The following is a 25,529-nucleotide window of genomic DNA, read 5'->3' as shown; positions in this document are numbered from 1 at the left end:
CTGCAATCCCCGAACCGCAAATTTCCAGGCCTTCCGAAGTAAGCGCTGGGCCGACTCTACTACCCGCGCGGCAAGCCGGCCGAGTCCTGCCCAGCTTACTGCGGCAACTAGGTCAGCGCCCAGGGGAACCTGCGCAAAAGCATCACAGATGCCAACACTTCAGCGCATGCGCATGCGCACGGGGCTTCCGCGGCGTGTCCCCGGCGCGCATGCGCAGAGCTGAAGTAAACACTTAATTCCCACCCCGTCCCCGTCCGCGCCGCTTCCCTACACAAAGCCGACTGCGCGTGCGCCCTCCCTCGCCACGCACCTGCGCGCTACCCCACTGCCGCCTCTCCCTTTCCCCGGGGCCTCTCGCGCATGCGCATTAAGCACGAGCCAGCCGCCCGCGCAGGCGCCGTGGGCTGCAGCGGCCTCGCCCCTCCTCCCGCCTGCTTTCTGAGCGTGCGCGATGCGCCCTTTTCCGCCTTTCGCGCATGCGCCGTAGGCGGGCTCTTCCCTCTGCCCGCCAGTTCCCTGAGGTAACTCCCTCTCCTCAGCCCGTTGTTCCCGCTCGAGCCGCGCGTTCCCGGCAGCGCGACGGGGAGAGGCGTTCGGCTGCGGTCTCCCGCCTTGTTCCCAGCTTCCCCGGCCCTGCGGCGGTGCTTCCGCGCCCCTCCGAGCCGCGGGCGGAGCGGTGAGGACCGGTTGGGGCCGGTTCGCCGCGCAGGCGCAGGGCCCCGTAAACAGGAAGCGGCGGCGGCGACAAAGGGGCTGCGGGGAGCGGGGAGAAGGGGCTCGGCCCGGAGAGCGGAGGTCCTGGCGGCGGGCGGCAGGATGGTGCAGAAGGAGGGGCAGGCGGCGCTGGAGGAGCCCCAGGGCAGCCCCAACCCGGCCGGAGTGCCGGGAGCTCCCCTGGAACCGCCGGGTGCCGCCGCGGGGCCTGTCCCGGGGGGTGAGGAAACCGACACGGAGACGGAGACGGCGCTGGGCTCCCGCCGCTTCCTGTGCGGCGTGGTGGAAGGTGAGAGCCGCTGGGAGCGGGGGGGGAGGCCGAGATCCCCGGGGGCTGTATCCTTCGTGGGGCTCCGTGGGGAGCGGGGCCCAGGCTGCGCCTCGTCTCCTCCCCCGGCCCTGCGGTCGGTCGGCGGGGCGGTGCGAGACTCGGGGCTGGGGGCGGGGAGAGCCGCGGCTGCCGGGCGGGGCGGCTGGTGCCGGGCGCTGCTGGCTCGGGGGAAGTGCCCTGGGCTGGCAGCTGCTCGGCGGGGCTGGCACCTCCGGCGGGCCGAGGATTCCTGAGGGAGGCCGGGGCGGCTCGGCGGCTGGCCTGCTGGTACGTGGTAAAAGGGGGAGGAGGGAGGGAAGCGCTCCTGTGCGGTTGTCCCGGCTGTACGCATGCCTCCCGCGCGCCGGGGGCTCGGATTCGGTTTCCAGGGTAGGGAGTAAGTGATTCCGGAGACATCTGTTCTGCAATTAATATCAAATGCTCCCTCTTCCCTGCAGTGTTACAGCTTAACGTTTTAACGGTGCTGTATGATGTTTCTTTCACCGAATTCGTTATAGAGGCTCTATTAAAAGGTTTAAGTTGTTCCAGAAGCTTCAGAAGAGAGGTGCTGTTCTCCCGTTTCTCAGTAACTACTGAATTTACGTGCGTTTTTGCTGAATTGGTTAAGGTAGATGGTTGAAAGCCAGCAAGAAAAATGATTTGTTCCCTGCTTAATTGGCTGGCTTGGAATACCTCTAAATTCCCGTGGACTGCTGTTATTTTGGTACCTATAATGACTCTCCAGCAGGAGAACAAAAGCATTAACAGATGAGAAGCGAAACGGGCAGTTTGTCAAAGTCAGTATCTGCACTGCTTGCAGAATGTCTTTTGTTCGTATCTTAAATGGAGCATTTGGCTCCAGCAAACGTCGCTGTGTGAAGTGTGCTAGGCCTCGTTCATGCCTTTCGTTTGTGGCATTCCTGGGGCTTAGATATAGTCCGTGTGGAGAGAGATGGGCTGGTTATTAAACATTTCTCTACGAAGAAACACACTTTGGAGACTGGTAGTAGTGAACAGGAATACAGATCGTAACTGCATGATTTCTCACACTCCTGAACAATGCACCTTGAGCTCAGGATCAACTGCTCATCCAGGAGTGTGTGAAAACCGCTGTGTGTACGCTGTGACCAATTTTTTGTGGTGTTTTAATTACACTCTAGACTTCATTTGCATATATTTTGAAGCAGCTGCTATAAACATAGGTGTTCTTGACTACATTGTAAAATGAAGCAAGAAAATGGCTCCTGCCAAGTGAAGCAGTGGAGTGTTAGCTGGGAGTTATGTGTTTAGCCTTCATATGTGTACAGAAGAAAAGGAATAAGGGAGTGTAAAAACAAAGCAGCAGTTGTGTTGGCTGAGGTGAGGGGGAGCGGGTGGAAATACCGGTCTCTTTAGTAATGTGGGAATTATTGGGTTAAGAGAAAAAGAGATTAACTTCAGAAGCAAAGATAAATACTTACATAGTGCAGCAGCTAACACAGCCTAGAGATACCGTATAATTAAAGCAGCGAGCAGGAGAGTCCAGATATTTTGCAGGAAGGGGAGGCAAAAATTAGTGAAATATCAGGCAAGTGTACTAGGAATGCTCTCAAAGAATGTGAAGAACTTACGGTCTGTTGAATGCACCATTTTGAGAATAATAAAATTTAAGCTCTGGAATGCAAAGCCGCGGTGCTCATCCTCCAGGACAGCCTGGCTTTTAGTGATGGAGAGTGTGGCAGCTGGGCTATGAATACTTGGCATGATCTCATGACTTTGTATGAACCTGGCACGCAGTCTTGAGGGAGTAATACAAAACCAGGTCAATTTTAGTTAGATAGAGAGATCCAAGGATAGTCGTCAGCCGATGACATCGGTAATGTAAGAAATGTGGTGACAGATGAAGAAGTAGTGTATCAGTTCTGGTTAGCGAGTTCTCTTCAGTTTTCTGTTTAATCCGTTTGTCTTGTTCTTCACGTCTTGCTTTTGCAGTCGGCCCCTGCTCTGCTCCAGGCTGCTAGGTCTGAAACAGTAGCATTGTTGGTAAAGTAAAAGCGTTCTGAACAAGTTAGGAGACGTGGGTGGTACTGAGTAGGTGCTGCAGTTATTTGTTCTGTTTGTGAGTTGCTGAGCTTCCTTGGACTAGCATTAGTCAGCATTAAGTAACTAGTGAAAATGAGAACTTTTTTTCTTGGAGGCTTTTGTGCATTGCAGCTGTCCCCTTATTTGTTCCTGTGTTTAACCGTCCTCAGTTCGTCACCTCGCAGTTCCAGTGAGAAGCAGTAGTTACTCAGTTTTTCCACTTTGTGGTGCCAGTTAGTCTTAGATCACTCTCTGGGAGACTAATTCTGAAAACTTGAGCCTGCTTTAAACTTCTTGAAATGATCTTGGATCATTTAATGGGTGAATGAAATACTTGTTAATATGTAGAAAGTGCTTCAATTGTATTAGCTTTGACAGGCCGTAGGAGGGCATTTTCTGGCTTCTTTAAGAACAGATGCTTACAGATTTACAGCGGTGAATAGCTCTGAAAATGAGAATGCTGTTCACATTTTGATCTGCTGTCCTGTGGGAACTTGGGGGTTTGTGTATTAGGAGTGTCATTCATCACTGAGTGGCCACGCTGTTTGCAAATACGTGCTTATTAGGTTGGTGTTCTTCCAGTGCTCAGTCTTTGCACGGATTGCCAGGCTGAAGCTTGCTTTTGAAGTGCCCGCTTCTGGTTGGGCTGTTTGCACAGAGGTCTCAGTGAATTTACTTTAAAAAAACTCTGTTTTTATTCAAGTATTATGTTTTTGGAATGGGAGGATTAGAATTAAACCCAGAATCTGTTAAAATGTATGTAGAGGTAAGTGACCTCGAAGAGATGCTATTGTAAAAGCTCTAGTTGTCTTCGAATAATGATATAAAAACGGTCTAAGCTTTTGAAGAGGTAGGCATTTGTCAAGTAAAGATCATCTGAGTTAATTTTGACAAGAAACCTGTTAATTGAAGTAAAGGGAATGCAAGTAAGTCAACAAAACGCTCAAGATCTCACACTTTTTACATAATCATTGTCAGTATGTATTTAGGATTCTAATCTGTATCAGGAATTAAGTGTTCTAATGCTGCTAAATAGTTTCGGGCATTTTCAGGATTCATGTTACAATTTGACGTATTTTCCAGGTGTCTGGAACAATAGTTTAATTAGGTTATGACTCTTCAGTCTGCCCTTCTAATAATGCTGACTTGTGAAGGGCATGTGCTCAGGAATTCAGTTTGTATTCTGAAAATTAATTGCTTTAATGGCCAACTTTATCAGACTTTGGATCGTAAGAAATTAAATAAGCTATAATTGCATTTTAAATTTAGCTCTGTTTGGTTTATTATGCTTTTCTAATGCTGTCTTGCTGGATTTTTTTTCTTTCTGCTTTTGGAAACTTTATGATGAATGTAGCAGGATTAGTTTATTAGTAGAGGAAGAAAATGAGAGAATGGTTGGTTGTAATATGACGTTTCATGGCACAGGCATTATTTAACATCTAACTGGATAACTTTAATCTTGTTTCCTGTAGGATTTTATGGAAGACCTTGGGTTATGGAGCAGAGGAAAGAACTTTTTAGAAGGCAAGTCATGCTTCCTCTCTCTGCAGCACATTCCAGCATAATGTAATCATGATCTTCCACTTAGAACAGAAATTCTTTTCAGGCTTAACCTAGAGCAACTTTTTGCATAGTATCTGTATCCTGGGGTTGCATACTCACACCAAATTTGTTCCATATCAAGTGTGTATTTGATAGTATAACGCAATCTTCAATGAAGGAGTGTTTAAAAAAAAAAAAAAAAAACAAACCCAGCCCTATTAGACCAAATAAAACGTAGCCTTTCTGAATCTGTAGCTTGCTCTCACAATTAAGGCTTTCATCCTGTGCTCATAGGCTTCAGAAGTGGGGGCTAAATACTTACCTGTACGCCCCGAAGGATGACTACAAGCACAGGATGTTCTGGCGGGAAATGTACTCTGTGGAAGAAGCAGGTAATGACTTCTGTTTGCTCTCTGCACTTTCGATGGGTAGACTTTTCTTTAATTAATTGGTCATTGCTCTGTATGCTTGTGTAGTTAATCACAGCAGCCAGTTCCAAAGATGCGCTGAGACCTGTTCTTAATACCCTGCAGCTGTATTTAAGGGAGTTTTAGTACAAGCATGGATTTGCTTCTTTTAACTGTAACTCAGCAGATAACTTCTACAATTGCTTTTAAGGCTTTGTCTTATTAAAATTAGTTCTTTCCCACCTCCTGTCCCTGGAAAAGGTTGTTTACAAGTGTTCCTCTGGCTCTTGATCCCCTGAGCCATATGGTGGAGCAGAATGATTAGCTTCATTTAATAAAAAAATAAAAAGGGGAGGAAAAAAAAAAAAAGAATAGTATGGCCTTTGATGTGAGCACAGGTTAGAAAAGCAGCTCGTGGCTAGCCAGAACATGAAAGACCTGTGTAAAAGGTGAGGCAAGGCTTTTTATCCACCTCTGACTTTTACAGATTCTGCAGTGTCTTGCTGGCTTTTGGGATTATTGTTTTCCTTGAGTGAGGGGAAAGGTGATACCCACTTGAAATTAAATACTCCTTTATGGATGCAACTTTGAATCACTGCAGAAATATACTTTGAGGGTACTGCGAGGGAACTTCAAATAACACCAAATACCAATAAATTTTCTTCATTGTACGTAAGATTAAATTTGAAGTTTGGTTCTTACAGCAACTACTTCTGTCCTGTGGTATTTAAAAAGAACCCTTTTAATGTGCAGCAAGCTTCAGTGAAATGTGTAGTATGAGTAGTGAGGTAGCTTCATGCGAGGTGATTCCTACATGGGGTTGGTTCAGTATGTGTGACAGATGTTGAAAAAATGGGTAGTAGTTCTAGAACTGTTGATATGCATGCTGTAACAACAGATTTCATCCTTATTTGTCATTGAGATTGTTTTTCTTAGTTGGTTTTCTTCTCAGATTTTGAGCAAATTCCTCAATTTATTATTTTTATTGTTATAGTAGCACAGGCACGTACGGTTAGTTATTTACATATAGTTATGAAGCTGTTTCTTGTTGAATCCTTCTGAAATATTTGAATTTGATTTGCAGAGCAGCTAATGACTCTAATATCAGCTGCACGTGAACATGAAATAGAGTTCATCTATGCAATCTCACCTGGACTTGACATCACTTTCTCAAATCCCAAAGAAGTATCCACGTTGAAACGCAAGCTGGACCAGGTAAATGTGATGTGAACTTCCTGCAGCTGTGATCCTATGTAACTTAAAAACTTCAGTACCATGCTCACTCTTGCATACTGTACTAGCTGCTTACTTTAGTAAAGGTGCCTCAGTGAACAATCTGAATGGATATGTTCAGGTTGCATTGCAGAAGTGACCACTGATCATCTAGATTAAAAAAAAAAAATAGAAAATCTGCTATGGGATTTTGAAGGCTGTTCTTGGTAGGTTATCCTGAGAGTATTTTAGGACCTTGAAGCTAAGATGCATTTCCAGCACAAGAACCCTTGTCCACAATAAATCCATTGGTGGAAGAGCTGACATGTATGCATCTTTTTTGTTCCCATAATTAACTGCTCTACTTTGTCCAAATGCTGTTAGAGTTAGTTACCTCTTTCCCAGCTGTCTGTCCAGTAAGGTCAACTTTATTGTAGGAGCTGGAATGGATAGAAGGTCTTCAGAAGCAGCTTTGAGGAAAGCAGAGTGGTGGATCAGGGACAAAGGCTCATTGTAAATAGATAACAAAGCACATCTTGTCTTACCTACCTTCTCTCCCCTGTTCCCGTAGCTTTTCCTTTTTACTGGTTTGTAAGCTGAAGAATAATTCCTCAAATACTTTTCTTTAATTTTTAAAATGTTTTATCCTCTTGTAAAGGTAGTTCAGGTCTCAAAAATATGATTTGTTTTTTTAAAAAATAATTTTCACTCTTGTTTCTTGTATTAGGTTTCCCAGTTTGGCTGCAGATCTTTTGCCCTGCTGTTTGATGATATCGATCACAACATGTGTGCAGCGGACAAAGAAGTGTTCAGTTCCTTTGCTCATGCTCAAGTATCAATAACAAATGAAATTTACCAATATCTGGGAGAACCGGACACATTCCTTTTCTGTCCTACAGGTAAAACAAGATGAACCCTTTAGTTCAGCCTTAAACAACAGGACTCCTTCTCTTATTGTTTGAAAAGTTGGTTTGATATCTCATTGTCACTTTAGGCAGTATTTTGGGAGTCATTTGAAGAATAAAGAAAGGTTCCAGTAATTTGTATGTAGAGGTTTTGCCAAATCTGTGCATCTCTGAAAAGTTTATTGCCAGGCAAAGCAGCAGCTTGACAGAATGGTTCAAGAAGAACTAAAGATTAGGTTAAGTGAAGACTTCTGTTTGACCTGTACCGAAGTCTGGGCTAGCCGTTCGCTTCCTAGAATTTTCTTAAAATGGAGATACTGTGCTTCCTGTGCTCACTTCTTTCAATGGTACCTGCTTTTAGTAAGATTACTCACTTTTATTCATTACTGAGTTGCTTTTTTTTTTAAAATCTGAACTATCAGGTGACTCTCAAGGGCGACCATTGCTTTATTATTATTTTTAATTCTAAGCTTCATCTAACACTTGTAAGAATATTTTATTGTAATGGAGTCAGTATCACTGTGTCTGTTGGTGTGGGTTGTTAGAAGGAAAACTTAGTTCAGTAGCGGAGTTACCACTGTGAATTACTTTGTTTATTATTATTTATTTGTTTTGTTTGCCTGTAATAGTTCTGGTTTTGTTGCAGACTTCTTTTCTTTTAACAAATCATGTGCTCTGTTTTTAAGACTTTTGGTTATTTGCACTCTATAATTAGTCTTATGTTTTCTAGTTCATTTGCATATTGTATACAGTAACCCGGACTTCTGTTTTCTTCCAAATTTTGACATTTGACCAATTTTAAATAAATGCTGTGCTCTTGCTTTCTGACATTTTGCTAGGCATAATGTGTAATGCCCCTTTAATTTAGACTATTGGGGATTTAGAGATTAACTTTGAGGATTCTGTTCTCAAGTGATAATACGCTGTCATACCTGTATGTCTTTCTAATAAGCGGCATTCACTTTTCCTTTGCAGAATACTGTGGAACTTTCTGTTACCCAAATGTTGCTCAGTCTCCATATTTACGAACTGTAGGGGAAAAGCTGCTTCCTGGCATTGATGTGTTATGGACAGGTAAAGTAGCACTTTTTTTTTTTGATTCAGTGTTGGTGTTCAAGTGATTTGTTGTAAGTATTTAGTAAGAAATGAAAAAAAAAAAAAAACCCCACACACCCGCCCGACTGTTTGATGTGAGGAGTGTGGATCTTCATGCATGTGCAAAGCAATCTGATGGTCTCATTTCACTCTTAGGTCCGAAAGTTGTATCTAAAGACATTCCAGTAGAGTCCATTGAAGAAGTTTCTAAGATCATCAGGAGAGCACCAGTGATTTGGGACAACATTCATGCTAATGATTATGATCAAAAGAGGCTTTTTCTTGGGCCTTACAAAGGTCGGTCGACAGAACTCATCCCTCGACTAAAGGGAGTTCTCACCAATCCAAACTGTGAATTTGAAGCCAATTATGTTGCTATTCACACGCTCGCAACCTGGTACAAGTCTAACATGAATGGAGTGAGGAAAGATGTGGTGATGAGTAAGTATGAATACCTGTTTGCTGGGGCATGCGTTTAACCATGTAACTTACACTGTTTTGTGTTTTTTTTTTAATTGTTCTAGACTTTCCTTGCAGTTTATTTTTAAGACAGCCTAGCATTTTTTGTCCTGGAAGTAAAGGACAGTTGCCTGAAAAATAACTAGCATCCAAATTATTTACTGAAAGTGCTTTTTATACAACCACAGGTGCATCTCAAGTCTAAAAAAACCTCTAATATCTCAGGAAATCCATAAAAACAGTTTTAGTGGTTTACATTTGACATGAGTGTCCGTGCATTTGATTACATTGGAGTAGAAACAGATCAGATCAGGGGAATAACTCTGAGTGCTGTAACATGTAACTTCTGCGTACTGGTTCTGTGCTGACGCTGACAGTGACCGTAGCTTTCTATTTTGTCTAAATACGTTTTAATTCCTTGTCCTTCTTTGTGAAGTAAGACTGAGAGTTCTTGAGTGCCTTGTCTAATGTCACCTCTTCTTATTTTAGATGAAACTTACATGACTTTTTTTATAAACTTCTCTCTGTAGCTGATACTGAAGACAGTACAGTTTCTATCCAGATTAAACTGGAAAATGAGGGGAGCGATGAAGATATCGAAACAGATGTTCTCTACAGCCCACAAATGGCCCTGAAACTGGCCCTAACTGAATGGCTTCAGGAGTTCGGAGTACCTCAGCAATACAGCAGTGAGCTTGGTTTAGTATCATTCTGGGGTTGGTAGGAAAATGTGATTAAATGTTCAGTACTTGCACTTAAATTAAAACTACAGACTTTGGCAGCCTGTGCAAGTACTTACTTCCTTACTTATTGAGGAAACCCTAATAAAGAAAGAAGAATGACTGATATTCTGCAGTATGCCTTTAGTGACCCAGCTGATCAGCAGAAGCACCCTTGAAGCAGGACAATCCTCTGGCATTTCTGATCTAAGACAGAAAGAGTCTGGGTCTTCTCAGTCCTAGCTGTTGTTACTAGACTTCTGTGAAACCTGAGAGAATAGGAAGAATTTTTTTTAAGAGGGTGTTAGATTACTGCAAACAGTAATACTGCCCCAGGAGAGTCCATGTTCTACCAGTTGTCTTCAGGTGGCTTTGTTCTTCTGAGTTTCTGTCTACAGAAACCAACTGGGTTCCTTCCAGCATTGTACACCTTTCCTCTTGTAGCACTGGGAGCTTGAGGTCAGAGGTAAAATCTGTTTCTCTCAAACATGGGTTTTGGGTGGTCAGAGTGGCCTTCTCTTATAACTGTTGGTGGATTGGAAGAGTCTCTTCTGATTCGTGGCTCTGCTCTATGTAGTTGTCCTTTTGAACTACTGCGGTGTTTCAGATCTTCCTAAAACTCAGCTGTGGCAAAAACATTGCGTGAGGGGTGGTGGTTAGGGTCACCTTCCTCTGATTTCACAGAGTTGTTCGGGTTGGAAGGGACCTCTTGAGATCACTGCAGCCAAATCCTTTGCTCAAGCAGGGCTGGCTAGAACAAATCGCCCAAGACCTTTTCCATTTGAGTCCTGAATATCTCCATTTTCCCCGGGTCAATGATATTTATGCGATTGAAGTATTTAAGCATCAGTCCTTTTATTTTGGAGTCTTCTCTGAATAGAAATAAGTCAGTTGATGCAGAGGGAAAAAGTTAACTTGAAAAGCTTTTTATACTGATGTCATAGTCAGAAATGTCGCTGGCTGTGCATATTAACTCATTTTATGAACTCCCTATCTTTGCCTAGTTTGGTTTGCTTATCTGAAGGGGAAACTTGCCAAAGTGTGAAATCTGTAGTTAGAATTACAGTGACAGAGGTGAACAGACAAAGTGCCGGCAAGGAGCTACATAACTGGATGCCATGACAGCAGAATGATTGGTGATTTGCAGAAGTTGCTGATTTGAATGTTAGTTGGCTGATATTGAAAATTTTAAACTTGTTTCTCCTTATCCTCAGGTAGGCAAGTGGCCCACAGCGGAGCTAAGACTGCTGTAGGGGACGTAGGGCCTCTGGTGGCACCGTCGTCTTTAAATGCGGCAACTGTGGTTACCACGGTTTATCAGGAACCCATCATGAGTCAAGGTGCAGCGCTGAGCAGCGAGCCGCCCGCCTTGGTAAAGGAGGAGGAGAAGAAGCAATCTGACGAGGAGCCAATGGACATGGTTGTAGAAAAACAAGAGGACGCAGACAAGAATACTAACCAGATTCTGACAGATATTGCTGAAGCGAAGATGACAGAGGAGTTGAAGCCAATGGATACTGATAAGGAGAGCATAGCTGAATCGAAGTCCCCGGAGATGTCTATGCAGGAAGACTCTGGCAGTGATATTGCCCCTATGCAAACTGATGAACAAATTAACAAGGAACAGTTTGTGCCTGGGCCAAATGAAAAACCACTGTATGCAGTGGAACCGGTGACTTTAGAGGACTTGCAGCTTCTTGCTGACTTGTTTTATCTCCCGTATGAACATGGGCCCAAAGGCGCACAGATGCTGAGAGAATTCCAGTGGCTTAGAGCAAATAGCAGTGTTGTCAGTGTTAACTGCAAAGGAAAGGATGCTGAAAAGGTGAGTGTGACTTAAGCTTGTTTCTCTCCTTTTAAATCAAAATTCCAAGCAGTGTTGCCTGTTTTCTGAGATAGAGATGAGTGTTCCATTTCCTAGAACCTGAAGGGTAATGTGTAACTTAAACACAGATGACAGTAGCTTTTGTTCATCCAGTGGAATTTGCTGTTTTAAGCCCTGTAGTGTCTGCATTTGAACAGTGATCCCTGTACTGGCTTCACTTCTAAGAGCAGCGGAGAGTACCTGAGTCATGTGTGGTGTGGTGGTTCGAAGTACGGATTTGTGTAGTCATCCTTCCTACTTAGAGTACTTGTCCTCTCTAGAAGGCAGTATTTGATCTTGTGGATCTTTTGCCTCCATCCATAGATAGAAGAATGGCGTAACCGAGCAGCTAAGTTTGAAGAGATGTGCAGCTTGGTGATGGGAATGTTCACTCGCCTCTCCAATTGTGCCAACAGAACAATCCTTTATGATATGTACTCCTACGTCTGGGATATCAAGAGTATTATGTCAATGGTGAAATCTTTTGTGCAATGGTTAGGTAGGTGCATTGGGAGCCATTACAATCCCAGATAGAGTATCTTTTTTGTGTTTTTCAATTAGCCCACGGGGAAAACAAAGCATTATGCAAATATGTTTTCTTGGACATAGGGTCTGGTTTGACCCTGTTTTAAAGGTTTTCTTGTCTCACTACGTGAATCAGTGCTTGCTGTGAATTTGCTTTGGGATTAAAGTGAAGTCTGCTGGATGCTTAAGATTGGAGACCTTGATTTTTCTTCTTGGGCTAATGAAACTTGAATCTCATCTGACACGTAAGTGTTGACTTTAACTTATTCTTGACTGAATGCACACTGGACTATGCCACGTAACTTTTTGGGTACCCTGGTATATGATTGGAAAAGACACTACGAGATGTGACCACATCAGCCACGTGCTGCTTGCTCTGTCTTGATAACACTGTTGCTGTCTCCAACAGAACAATTCCAGAAGTGACCTTTAAATGGGCCTGGCCAAGAGGAAGCTGATCCTCCCAGCCCTGTGCGCATGCGAGCTTTAGCGTAAGGCTATTCTGGTGCAAAATTATTTTTTAAACACTTTCCAAATTGCTTTTTTGTTGTTGTTTTTTAATTATTTTCTGGCAGTGGGTGGAAATTGTGGAGCTCTCTAGACTCATGTAGTCTGAGACGTAAGCTGATCGGGAAACGCTTTTTGGTTTGGTTTTATTTTTTTTCCTGAAAGAGTTTTGAGGGATCTGAAGTTAACAGATGGCACCAGCATGGCCTGGGTAATTCTAGTGACCTCATTTCACTTTCAGGTTTCAATCCAGCTGTAAGGAATATGCTGTGGACTTGCTTGACATACACAGCAGGCAGCAAAGCTGATGGTCTCTTGTCACGCGTTTTGTAGCTGTCACAAGCCTCACAGTGGTTAACCATTGCACAACCTTGGTCAAGTGCGAGTGTTTGGATTGTTAAATCATAGTCTTCAATACTGACAGATTTAAGTAGAGACACGACACTTGTTAAGACATCAAGTCAGTCCCTGCTTAAAAGCTTCCTGTGGATGTGCTTATTTAATAAGTGATCCTTATGTGTGTGGTGAATAAAGAAGATGAGTTTTTAGAACTGCCTTGTGTAAGGTACAGAGGAGAGCTTGGCAGCATTGTACTTTATTAACATCTCTGCCTAATGCTGCTGGAAAGCTTTAGTGTGTGTTTTTAAGACTAGTGTAACTCCACTCCCCCAGCTTTACTATCTTTGCTGTATGTTGACATTGAACTAGAAAGAATGCTCTCTTTTTGGTAACTTAGTCTGTTGAAAACTCTAGACCCACACTCTGTAAAGAGAGGACGGTTTCTTCTGACCTCAAAACATTGAGGGCCCAGCTCACATTACGACTTCATGAGCTACCTGTTGCATTCCCTTATTTCAGATGAAATTATTTCCACGTTCCCCGTGTCCCTGTAAATTCGGTTTCAGGTCTCTAAATGCATCAAATGCTTGGAATGTTTCACTTTTGAAGGCAATTCTATAGATACTAGCTCTCTGACTTCGGCACTGTCCTTTCCAGTATCATGACTGGCATTAGATAGTTGAAAAATTTGCTGTAGGAGTTTGATGTTTACAGTTCAGTAGTCTTAAACGAATAATGCTTCTGTGAGAGAAGATATTTTTTGTCTTTAGCTTGTGTTTTGTCACAAGTGTAAATATACGTAAAGCTGAGTACGTCCAAATCCAAACAAATCAGTTTTCATGATGGTGTGCTCAATGGTCCGCTGAATTTCATTTTCACCTCTCCTCCCAAGTCCAGCTAGCATTCAGTCCCTTAAATTAGTGTGGCTGTACAGTACTATGGATTACTAATGACTTTTATTGTCTTCTTCCCCATTGTGTACAGATGGGAGAATCTTCAGCACAAGTTTCTACTGCTATTGGATGGACAGCGCCAGATGTTCGCAGCGCGTCGTCATTAATTAATTAAAATGGACAGGTTTTGTCTGTGAGGCAGCTCAGATAGATTAGATGTGTGATAGGCATGAACTGAAGTCACATTTGCGCAGCGACTAAGGCATTAACTATGTTTTTCATTTATACAGCTCTTCATTCACACAGCTCTTTACTGTAATAATTGGAAGTGCTAGTTAAGTTGTAGTCTCAAAGGAGAGACAGATCCTGTCTTCCAAGTTATTGACTAAATTTCCATGTGAAGAGTATACTTTTGTGAGAATGCTAAAGCGTGGGAGCTGACCAAATTCAAATTCTGATGCTTGGATCGTTTCTAATATTTACCTTGCTTAGGGTAGTTTGCATTTAACGTGTATTCCTAAATTCTGCTGAATGTCAAACTTGGCACACTTTGGGACTCTCTGACTAGCACAACACACTGTCTGTACTGATCTGGGACTGTTACTTGAACAGGAGTTAGACTGCTGTCTACAAAAGGAAAAGAATATTTGCGCTGCTCGTCTTGTCAGAAAACTAGGCAGGTAATCTCCATTCCAGATCCCGTGCTCTTACTTTTCTCCTCACAGAGCTGTCGTTATGTTAGTTATTGAAGGCCATGGCATCTTGCTAGTGGAACAGTGTAAAAAGTCAAATGGCTAATGGGAACTTTTTTAGTCTAAAGCTAAGCATGCTGGTGGGTCTCCTGTGACTGGATCAGTAGGAACCCTGATGCCTCTGATATACTTGAAGAGGAAGAACTGAGATGCTAAAGATGCAGAGCTAGTATTACCTGTGCCAGACGGGGTGTACTAGTTTGTGTGAACTGGAATTGACTCACAGCTTAGCTTATTAACATACCAGTGGCACTGTGAAGGTATGGCCTGGATTATCTCAATCTGTTTAGTCTCTTGCAAGAATGCTGTTTCATACAGCTGTCCTGGCTATCTAACTGTTCCAAACTGTTTGCACATATTGCCAATCCTAGTTTTCTGACAAGACTAGAAATGATAATTAATAAAATGTGACTTCAGAAAGGTCCAGTTTTTTTTTTCAAGAGGCTGTGATAATGGAATTTGTTCTTCAACTGCTTGTATTTGCAATAGTAGCTATTGAGCTAAGCAGCATCCGGGATGTCCTCTTTTTGTAGATGAACTCCTACTTCTGCCAAAAGAATGTGCAGAAAGCCTGGCAGGCTTATGTAATTGTACATGGCACCATTCTTGTGCCTGGTCTGGAATGAGGTGTGCTATCTCAATCACCTCGCCTCTTAAACCGATCTGTTACTTGAGACTGTGATCTTGAAATACGGCAGTTGGTGCACGAGCACAAAATCTTTATCGATCATATATTATTACAGCCTCTACTAAAGCCCTGGATTATAGCTCAGTTAGAGAGCTTTTTCCACAAGTGTGTGTTAGCTTTTTGGACATGTAAGACACCCAGGAAATCCCCCTTCTCGTAACGTTCTCCGCTTGGATCTGATCTCAACAGGGTGTCGTAGTCAATCTTCAGCACAGTTCTTAAGTGGAGACCAAGAACCCTGGGCCTTTAGAGGTGGTCTAGCAGGAGAGTTCCAGGTATCAATATGACTTCACAACTGAATGACGTTTTCTTTGTTTTATGAGAAACCTTTTGTTGCACATCAGAGGTCTGGAAGGATTGGTCTGCCGAAGGCTTTCTGGTCCAAAGCCCATTAGCCTTACAGCTTGGTTTAAAATAATTTTCCTCCCATTTCTACAGTAATTTCTCAAGGAGATGCTGCCTGTCCCACGCGCATGCGAAGCGCAGCGGCTTTAGTTGTACATTTCACATTGTTTCTTTGCAGGTCGCACAGCATTTTTATCTGCGCCCGCAATTGCACAATGCGCGCATGCTTGTCTGCCGATGGGAATTCCATGAGCAAAAGGAATAGCGATACGAATTTTGGGTGCTCTCTAAATAAAGCAGTGATGTGTTTCGCTGGAAAGATTTCAATTGGCAGATACTCTAAAATCTGTTCTAAAATCTGTTTATACCACGTTCGAATTTGTTCATGGATTTTTCAGGAGCTGTACTTTTCCCCCCTCACAGGTGCTCTGCGCGCAGCAAATAGAGTCAGCGCATTGCTTTTGGGATAAAGCGTCTCCTCTGGCCAGTTAACCCTCTTCAGACCAAACCTTTCCTCCTGACATTCTGTGTTCTTATACAGAGACAGTGTAGATACGATTGGTAAAAGTATTTTAAAGTAGATAAGATAAGCAGGCTTTTAATGTGCTTTTTCAATTGCATATTCTAAAACACCAATTGGATATTTTCTATTCGAGTAAGGTCTTTGCATTTGTAAAGCCTACCAACCCCACCTTCTTCTGGGGTGCCTGCAAGTAGCAAATGTTAATTTGGAAGTCTGCAGTGCACGCCCGAGAGTCTTGGGTTGTTGTTCGAGCACTCATATTAAGTATTTTGTTTTCACAGCGGTTGCTGCCTATTGATGGAGCAAATGACCTCTTTTTTCAACCGCCTCCGTTAACGCCCACTTCCAAGGTGTACACCATAAGACCCTACTTCCCCAAAGATGAGGTAACTGCTTCTTCTTGTTCTTATCGATGTATTTCCTTTTGTGGCAACGCTGGTTTCTCCTGACACCGTTCACCCTCTAAGGAAACAGATGTTCCTGTATCTCGCACAAAACAAATGCATGCTACAGGAGAATGAAGGATAAGTGATTTCCCTGTGAATTAACAGCTTACTGTGCTGCAGTACAGTTACACCCACAGCTTGAGTGCAGTCTCCCACCCTACCCGTGCCCCCCCCTTTTTATTATGTGATGCTTTCCATGTTTCTGAACAGTGAGTTACAATTATTCCCTGCTGATAGTGGAATTCTTGCAGTGGGCGCACATGCAGTGATGTAACTGTAGAGGTGGGTGTGTATATCTGTAATTCTGGTAATTCCTGGTATGTTCTCAAAGCTACGCGGGCAGAACTTTGAGCTGATACTGCATCTCAAAATGTAGTTGTAGAAGGGTGATATTTCAGCTGGCTTTATTGCTTTATCTACTAATGTGATCTTTTCTGACCAATTTTTTTAAAGGGCTGTTGTCAAATTTTTTTGGAGCATTTGATACTTTGAAGCCGGGGATTTTATATTAATCTTCAGTGATAGAGGAATTTTTTTCCCTGTGTCTCTTGGGTTTATACTGTCTTGGCAAGAAGAATACTTTAAAATGTTGTGTCAACAGTTAGCAGCCCTTATGAATATAGATTAAACAACATCAAGATTATTGTAGCTTAAATTTGCTTTTGCAAAGAGTTGAAATGTGATTCATTTGAAACATAGGTGTCTAGCAGCTTAAGTAAATCCCAGCTTTTGAAGCTGGTCAGGCAGATAGGACCATCATGAGAAGACTTGTCCTTTATCTGCTAGTTCTGTCCCCTGGTGTTCTCACAGACAGCAAAGGAGCCCTTTTCTATACCTTAATGCAGAACTAAGGCTGGTTTCTTAGAAACAGAGTATGCGTGGCTTTCTTTTTTTTTTTAACTTAAAATATGACTGGTACAAGTTTTATTTCTAAAGAGATTCAGCTAAAAGCATTTCAGGGTGAGGGAATCCATCAGGATGTACAAATACCTTCAGAGGTTAAATTTGTTGCAGTTAAACATTGGAGGTTTTGAAAAGCAACCTTGTTATCGAGGCTGTTGTGATATCCAGTGAAAGCTTAGTATCTAGCCTTCAGGATTCCTCTCCAGCTATAGAAACATGCAGAAAGTTGGCCTCCAGTTCTTTTCCTTCCACTGAACTTACCCATTGTTTTTGACAGGCAACTCTGAGATAGCTTTGGTGGGGGGGGGGGGAGGAGGGGAGTTGATCCTTTCTAATTGGTGTGTACTCCTGTTCACTGTAACTTAAATCCTGTCAGTACTAGCTTACAGTGGAGCTGTTAATGACATCTCTCTAAAGATGTTTGCTTTTGAGTTTTATAATCTGAGATCTGTTTTCTCTTCCTAGGCATCTGTATATAAGATCTGCAGAGAGATGTACGCTGATGGAGCTGATCAACCTTTCCATAGTTTACCAGACTTAATTGGAGACAAGTATGTTTTAGAAATGAGTGAACTGACAGAAGTGGTTATGAAGGATGATGTTGTGACACCGTATTTAATTAGAATTTTTTAGTGTGTGTGTGTGTGCAGAATGCAAAAGTTCTGATTTAAAACAAATAAGCAAAAAAGCCATCTGTAATTGGTAAGAAATTGAAATTTTGACTACTGAAAGATAGTGTTGACACTTGTGTCTCAATTAATGCTCTGGTCACGTGCAGTAAGCTGTTAGGAAAAAAAGATTGAGCTGAAATACCAGTATTAAGAAACTCGTGCGTCATAATACCGCTTCAGATTTAGTGAAAGTCCATCATGGGTACCTGTGGTGACATTCTGGTATTTTTTTTAAATCCTGTTGTGCCTCTTCAGGTAATTGAAAGACTTCTTGAGGACTAACATACCAGACAGTTGCACTGATTTTATTATTTTTGAAATGCATGTTATAGTTTTCCTGCACCAACATTTTAAAACAATGACAAATGAGATGATGGTTTAAAAATTTAAAAAAAAAAAAAGCATTAAATCTTGAACTGTAGAGTGAACAACTTAAAGTATTTTGCTGTGTCTCGGGTGTGTATTTTGCAAAGAAGCTTCTCTGTGAGAGACAGGAAGGTAGTTAAGAAAGGATGTGTAACTGGTCTTAAAAAAAAAAAGAAGATAATTGCAGCAGGAGTACTGAGGGCAATAGGTGAAGAAAGTTTGTGTGATGAGTCAGAGCAGCAGCCTGTATAGAGTTAAACTGTGGGGATCCTGAGCTATTGCTGCTCATCACTGAGTTTTGGCAGCTGATCAGTCTGTTAATTGATGCATTGTAGGAATTTATTTACGCTGCTGGAGAACTCTGTCACTTCTTTAGGTGACCCCAGCTTCATCCAGAGTAGATGAAGAGTATACCTGTTCAACGTGACCTTCTGTAGACTGAATTTGGTTGCTTCTTTCTGCAGGCTAGTAGGAGGTCTGCTCACCCTCAGCCTAGATTACTGCTTTGTCTTGGAAGATGAGGATGGCATATGTGGCTACGCTCTGGGAACAGTTGATGTGACTCCTTTCATTAAGAAATGCAAAATGTCCTGGATCCCTTTCATGCAAGAAAAATATACTAAACCCAATAGTGACAAGGAGCTGTCTGAGGCAGAGGTTGGTATAACCCACACAAGTCTGGAACTTTACACTGAACTGCATTCTTCTTTCATTCCAAGGCAGGCCTTTGTATTTTTTTTTGCATTTTAAGCTTTTGTAATTTAATTTTCATAATTTTCTGTAGTCCTTGAACATACTATCTGACATCTTGGATGTTGATACTGAAAGTACTCACTCTGTGTCAGATACAGCTGTGTGTTATAATAACATCTTCCAGGAGTACTTCAGTAGTACTTGATGCAGTAAGTGCACAGAGGCTTTTTGGAACTGCTGAGTGGCAGGAGCTTTCAAACCAAGAGTGAACATTAATTTAGGGAAAACCACACTTTGTTGAAAATAAAGTACCATTTCTGTTCTGCAGAATGAGGTGTTAGTGTCCTCATGTGCACATGAGGTTCAGTTCTGACAGCCACACGGGTTAAAGTATGGATGACAACATCAAGAACTGGCTTGCTTTTTTACTTAAAAACTATGAACTGTTTGTGTAGCGATAGGTGTAAGTGGTGCAAAATGGTATCCTGGTCACCAGTTCCTGATGGGAATCAGTCTGTGGCCTCTGGCCAGATGTGTTTGTGTAGAAGGGGTTAAAAAAACAACCTTGCAGCAAACATTGTTCTTTCCAATTGGGTGTGGCTAGAGAATGTGCCCTAATAGCTCACTTTTGTTACTGAAGTCTACAGTCCATGGGTCTTTTGACTTTATTCTACACTTGTGCAGCTTGTCCCTTTTAACTGTGTAGGTAAATCCATATTTTGAAGGAAAGCTCACACGTGTATAAAGATACCAGTAACTACGCGCAGCAAAGCTCTAGTAGGTCCAAAAAGGAGAAGCTTTGATTTCCAGGTGTTTAAAGCCAAACTTCAGGGGAAGAGAAAGGAGGAGGTATGTTATGCTGTTGAACTAGCTATGTCATCCAGATGTCTATGAGCATTTTTTGGCTGTTGGTATGTTACCCCAGGATTTCTGCTTCTATACAGTACTTCAGAAAAACTCTGTTTCTCACGTCTGTGGGTGTTGAAGGATGTTCCCTGGAGTACAGAGGACGTTTTTGTACTTGCTGTTGAGGTGAGGTAGATGCTGGGGTTGTTTCTCCATCTAGCCTTTTAACACTGTAAAGGAAAGTAGAGAACGTTCAGCAAGTTTAGGAACTGTTGCTATTAAAGGTCAGCAGGGAAAAGTTTTTTTTCACAGAATAAGGGTTCCTTTACAGACCTCTTACCTCATAATAATCTGTCTCCACTTCGGTTTGAAAAGCTCCTGTTCTGTACTTCTTAGAGCATTTGATTCAAATTGCTGACATCTAATATGATTCAGTTGTTTCCTAGTTTACTTAACTGCTTCTTGAGGCCCGAACTCAATGGGATAAGGTGTTTTGTTTCACAAAGGAAAAATCCAACCTTTGAGTGTTGTGTTGTAATGTTTGCCATGGTGCTTGCTACCAGCATGGCTAGCTTTGAATGCTTTCTGTGGGATTGTGCATGCTATAGCTGTGTTGAAGTACAGAGGGCCAGGCCTGGTTCTGAATCTGAAATAGTAACATTCAGCAGAGACTTGGTCTGTCACGGAAGGAGTCTGGGAGATGACAGATAATAGATGTGAAAGTAAAGGATCTAAGCTTGACCTGAGAAAACCCTGACCGTTGCCTGCTAATGTTAAGGTTCCTTGTGTGATGAAGCCCCAGTTCTGGTTGTTATAACAGCAGCTTTTGGTTATACAGAGTTAAGCAGCTTGTTTACTTGAGCCAATGCTCTGTAATGGTTTTTAAATTCTGCAACCAGCAGGTGGTATGATTAGTGTATTTCAGATTTGGCTTTGGGCAAATAGTCTAGATAGCTGCATAAGCATTAGAGATTTTTCCAGGCTGCTACGAGCCGAAGGATTGGTGTGGAAGGACAGGAAGCTTAGAGCTACGACTACCCGTGGCTGTCAGGCATAGTTAGAAAGTGTGCTTTTTAGAGGTGTACCCTGTGAGCAAAGCAACCTCCCTTAAAAATGAATGAAAACACAAAGCTGAACAATGATTGAATATCTGATTCTCATATTATTTTCAGAAAATAATGCTAAGCTTCCATGAAGAACAAGAAGTGTTGCCAGAATCATTCCTTGCCAACTTCCCATCATTGATAAAGATTGATATCCACAAAAAAGTGACAGATCCAAGTGTGGCCAAAAGCATGATGGCCTGCCTGCTCTCTTCTCTAAAGGCTAATGGTAAGCTTGTTGCACTCAGAATGCCTGGTTTCCTAATTACATATTAGGTCTGCCATAGTCGGCACTCTAGATTGAGGTAAATAGCCATGCAGAAGTCTTTTATAATTAACTTGTGCTGCTGTCTTCATTAAAGGTAGCTCTTAGCTTTAGCTGTCATCCTGCAAATTAGAGAACAGGAAGAACTGAGGGAGCAATTAGCAAAAAATGCGTGCTTTCATTGCAATCTTGAACAACATGTAAATGCTCGTTTTTTTGTCCGCTGGCAGCGATGGTGGTGCTTTTTCTTACGTGTGGAAGTGTGCACTGGTGAATAATTACCAAAGCCTTCAGTCTAGGAAAGTACTTGGCCATCTGCCTTAGTGCACATCTGAGGCTCGCGGGTCTTTGGCACGATTTGGTGCCTTCCTGTAGTGCCTTTTTTTCTGAGCCAACCTCGGGGCTTCAGGTTGCTTTTATGTGAAATAAAAGATCTTCAGACGGACACGGTTTGTTCACGCTGACAAGATCTCTGCAACACGTAGCCCCGTTAGGGAACGGTCGACTATCTTGCCATAAATCTGGTCTCTTCTGGGGACTGTGCTGCGTGTGGAATTGGGTCAGTGATTTCATTGGGTTTAGATGCCGCAATAGATGGGGACTCTAGTACTTGACTGCCCTTTTACAGTATTTCTCTCTCGCTGTTTTGTCCCTCTTTTTCCTCTTCAGGCTCCCGTGGGGCTTTTTGTGAAGTGAGACCAGATGATAAAAGAATTCTGGAGTTCTACAGCAAGCTGGGCTGTTTTGAAATTGCTAAAATGGAAGGATTTCCAAAGGATGTCGTTATCCTTGGAAGAAGCCTGTGAAGTGCTCGACGGCAAACTGTTCCAGTGCTGTAGTCCCTAACATCTGGGCAGGTAGTGGTGGGGATCTTCCTATGGTCTAGCTGAACAAAGCCAGCAATAAGCCAGCTTGGTAGAGGGGACTATGCGAAAATCACCCATCACCCATTCAGACTGATTTGTTGGAAGAGGATAATGCTGCTGAAAACACCGCTTTGACAAGAGAATCTGTGTCCTCTCCTGGTCTTGTGTGAAGTGCCAAGGAATCTTGCATGGACTACATAGCTTCCTGGGGGAATCCTTCTCAATCAGCGTTGTGGTTGACAACAGTTCTGTGTTGGAGTATCAGCAGAAAAGTGGCTGCAGTAAGGAAGTATCTGTAAAGATGCAGTTTTGTGTCTATGTCACAGAGCAGGATGTGCAACTGGAAGTTGCAGAAATGGGAGGGATTACTTATGTCAATCGGCAGATGTAAAGATAAGTAGCTGCAGTTCTATTTTTGACTATCTATGCTTGTTGATAAAGCAATGACCCGTTGTCACTTCTAATGACCATTGGTTCGAGCTTTGTGCTTTGTTAGGGACAGATGTGCAGTGGTCTGTGGCAGAAGTCACTTAATGACAAACCTGTAAATTCCAGTGTATATAAACTTAGCTGTACGCTGACTAACTTTTTGTTTACCAGTTTTTGTAACTTTTTCTTTTAAAAAGTGAAAGGATATAGGTCCAAGATGGCACTTTTGAATAACATAAAACCACAATGGAGAGCAAATCTGTCCTCAGCACTGACTTTTTTTTTTTAACTGTGCCTCATGTCCAGGGCTAGAAACTGACCATCTTGGGTAAGGAGCGCTGATCCCAAGGATCCTCCCTTCACATGGCAGTTGGTTTCCTGCCGAGCTCCCACAGCTCAAGGCTGTATCATCATTCTCCTGGGACAGAAGCAGCAAGTCACGGGGCGGGCTGCTCAACCTGTTACTTACGGTGGCATTAGTACAGAATTGTGGATGGGAGACGGGGAGAGGGAGAGAGCTGGCCCGCAGCTGGGATTTGTCCTCGGAACAGTCACCACGTTTCAGAGCCTGTTCATTCTAGTTGGATTAAATCAGGGTCTTCAAGTCCTGCACTCTTGTATCAAATAACTTTTCTATAAGAAACGCCACAATAAGCACATTTTTACTCATTATTTAAATGGTTACCTACTTTTAAATGTTCCAGGAATGCAGTGTTTTTACCCGGGTCTGACGCTTTGGCTACGTGATGGAGTCAGCATGTCATGGGATCTGACAGTGAGGTAGTGGCATCGTTGGTGAAACTGGTATTTCACTCAAGTCCCAGTGTCACAGAGGCGGTCGGCCCGCGTTGCAGTACCATGCTTCTTTCACCTGCAGCCGTCTTCATCTCCCTCCTTTCATTTCCTGGGTGATTTCAGTGGAGCACAAAGGAAGTTCGGTTCCAGGCGCGAGCTTCCAGCTGCACTGAAGTTACACAGCCCATAGTGAACGGCATTAAGGCTGCGGTAGTGCTGCCTGCAGCCCGTGTAGGATGCTGTGGTTGGCCTTCTGGTGCAGTCACATGCGGGATTTTTTTTTTTCCTTTGCAGAATGTGAACAATTTTTTTTTTTAATACGGTAGCGAAAATATTTAAGTTGAAATAAGTTCATTTCATTTTTAGAGAGAGGTACGGGGTTGTTCTGTGGGATTTCATGTAAGTCAGAGCTGAATGCCACTAGTTTCTATACAGCTTTGAGTGCACGTTGAGTAGCTGATACCTTGGTTTATCAGGTGGGAGAGGGTTTTTTGTTTTGTTTCTTCATGGATACCAGAGTCAACTTATTTTATCTGGATTCATAGCATTACGGCATAGGATGCTCGTGGCCTTATTTCTTGGCTTGTAAGGAGCTGCCACATTTTCTCTTCCTATGACTTTGTTATTATTATAAAAGTTAATTGTATAAGCCTATGGGAATGTCAGGCCGATGCCATCATTCTAGGATTGTAAGTGATACGTTGACATATCTTTCATGGTTAAGAATTTTCATTAAGGTTGGAATGCCACTTACATTAATCTGTTTTTAGATCAACAGTATCTGTAGCAGGAAAGAAAACGACCTGTAAAACTGTATTTGAAGACCATGCAAGAAATAGAATAAAAATTGAGAAGTGAATGTAAATAAGAAACGTGTGCTGTGTGTGAGGCTTGTGAACCAGCGTGGGTCGACAGCGAGCGCTGCACCGTGCCCTGTGTGCTGGGAGCCCTCAGCGTCGGCTGCCAGAGAAAATCTGGCTGCTGTTGCTGCTCACAGTGTCGCACGACGGACACCTGTGCTGCTGCTCACTGGATGGGGGATTGCAGTGACCCCACAGAAATACTCGGCTCGTGGGAACAGTTCCTAGCGCTCACCCAACTGCTATAGAAGCACACTGAGACACAGCTCGGAATACGTGGAGCACAACATAGAAATGAAGCAGGGAGATTGACGATGGAATGTGAGCAGGTGTTCCATTGAAATGATTCTTTTCCTTTAGGAAGCCTGCTTGGGGAAGCCTCCTCAGAGGCTTGACCAGGGCGCGCGGAGGCAGAAGGCCTCGACCCCCCAGGCCTCTCTTGTCCGAGCGCTGCTCTCAGTACTGCTGTGTGCTGCGAGTCCCCGCTCGCAGGGACGATGGATGCCCGAAGCCGCGCTCCTGGCGGCCGCAGCTAGCGCGACTGCGCAGCGTGCAGCCTAAAGGCCGCCCGAGTCCTTACGACTTCAGTCCTAAGACCGCTTTCACTCTGAGGAGGGAAGATGTTCCTCCGTGTATACTTGAGCGTGCAGGATGCCGCCTGGAAGAACGATGCGTCTTCTCTCGCACGGGGAGCCGCGTTTTCCTCGCTCCTGGACGTGCCCTGGGCGTAGCGCGTGGGCTCCGGCCGCGCACAAGGCGCACCGCGCTGCTTCCTTTCCTGCTCGGAGCGGCCCCTCGGGCGCTCTGCTCCCCGCGCCGGGACATTGCCTTCCCACGCGCTGCGTTCAGAGGTGTACGGCAGCCCCGGTGCCGGAGCTGAAGCCGCTCGTTAGTGACCGCACTGAAAGGAGCGGAGATGGGCCGCTCCGTCCCGCTGGCCCCCGCTCCCCGTTACCCCTCCGTCCGCGTTCCCGTCCCCGGGCAGGCGCCTTCCGGGCTGCTCGCCGCCCTCGCGACTTCAGATCCTCTCGCCTCCCCCTGCCCACCCCCCAGAAAAGCCTTCTGCCGGAAGACGCCAGTTGCCAGGAAAAGCCATTAGGATCCCACCGGGGTTAATATCCCTTCCCCTTTTATTGCGTGGGAATAAAACGCCATAAATATGCCGTTTCACCAAGTCTTCCCCTCTCTGCACAGCTGCACCGCGGGCCGAGCCCTTCTCGCAGAGCCCCATAGCCCATGGGGCACGGCTTCCTCCCCCCAGGCAGCAGATCCGGGGCCGGGCCCGTCCTTAGCGCCCGGCGGCCGCTGGGTGGTGCAGCCCCGCTGGGATGGGCGGAGCCGGGGGCGGTGAGGGGCGGCCCGGCACGGCACGGCACGGCACGGCTCGGCTCGGCTCGGCTCGGCACTGCCCGCCTCGGCGCGGTAC

At 43.9% G+C, this 25,529-nt stretch overlaps 1 protein-coding gene across 2 annotated transcripts; it reads left to right on the top strand.

The window, feature by feature from the left end:
* Positions 470-24,115, top strand: MGEA5 (meningioma expressed antigen 5 (hyaluronidase)). 2 transcript variants are annotated; one of them, XM_021398603.1, is made up of 16 exons: positions 470-1,003; positions 4,558-4,609; positions 4,922-5,019; positions 6,119-6,249; positions 6,974-7,145; positions 8,127-8,225; positions 8,403-8,687; positions 9,236-9,394; positions 10,639-11,249; positions 11,613-11,787; positions 15,182-15,267; positions 16,142-16,246; positions 17,675-17,760; positions 18,711-18,903; positions 20,958-21,117; positions 21,823-24,115. In XM_021398603.1, the coding sequence occupies exons 1-16, from the start codon at positions 817-819 to the stop codon at positions 21,957-21,959; spliced, it is 2,736 nt and encodes a 911-aa protein (XP_021254278.1). In that variant the 5' UTR covers positions 470-816; the 3' UTR covers positions 21,960-24,115. The 2 variants fall into 2 exon arrangements, with proteins under 2 accessions (XP_021254278.1, XP_021254279.1); XM_021398604.1 differs by lacking the exon at positions 470-1,003 and adding an exon at positions 1,224-1,312.

The sequence above is a fragment of the Numida meleagris genome, chromosome 5, assembly GCF_002078875.1.
Source record: "Numida meleagris isolate 19003 breed g44 Domestic line chromosome 5, NumMel1.0, whole genome shotgun sequence".
In the NCBI taxonomy this organism is placed as follows: Eukaryota; Metazoa; Chordata; class Aves; order Galliformes; family Numididae; genus Numida; species Numida meleagris.
Note: the sequence above shows the minus strand (reverse complement) of the source record. Positions and strands in the feature narration are given on the sequence as shown.

What these genes read in the sequence shown, in the direction of transcription:
- MGEA5 (XM_021398603.1), top strand. Translation starts at nt 817, where the DNA reads ATGGTGCAGAAGGAGGGGCAGGCGGCGCTGGAGGAGCCCCAGGGCAGC. An exon ending in CCTGTGCGGCGTGGTGGAAG is followed by an intron (nt 1,004 to 4,557) that starts GTGAGAGCCGCT and finishes TGTTTCCTGTAG; the next exon opens with GATTTTATGGAAGACCTTGG. An exon ending in GAGGAAAGATGTGGTGATGA is followed by an intron (nt 8,688 to 9,235) that starts GTAAGTATGAAT and finishes TTCTCTCTGTAG; the next exon opens with CTGATACTGAAGACAGTACA.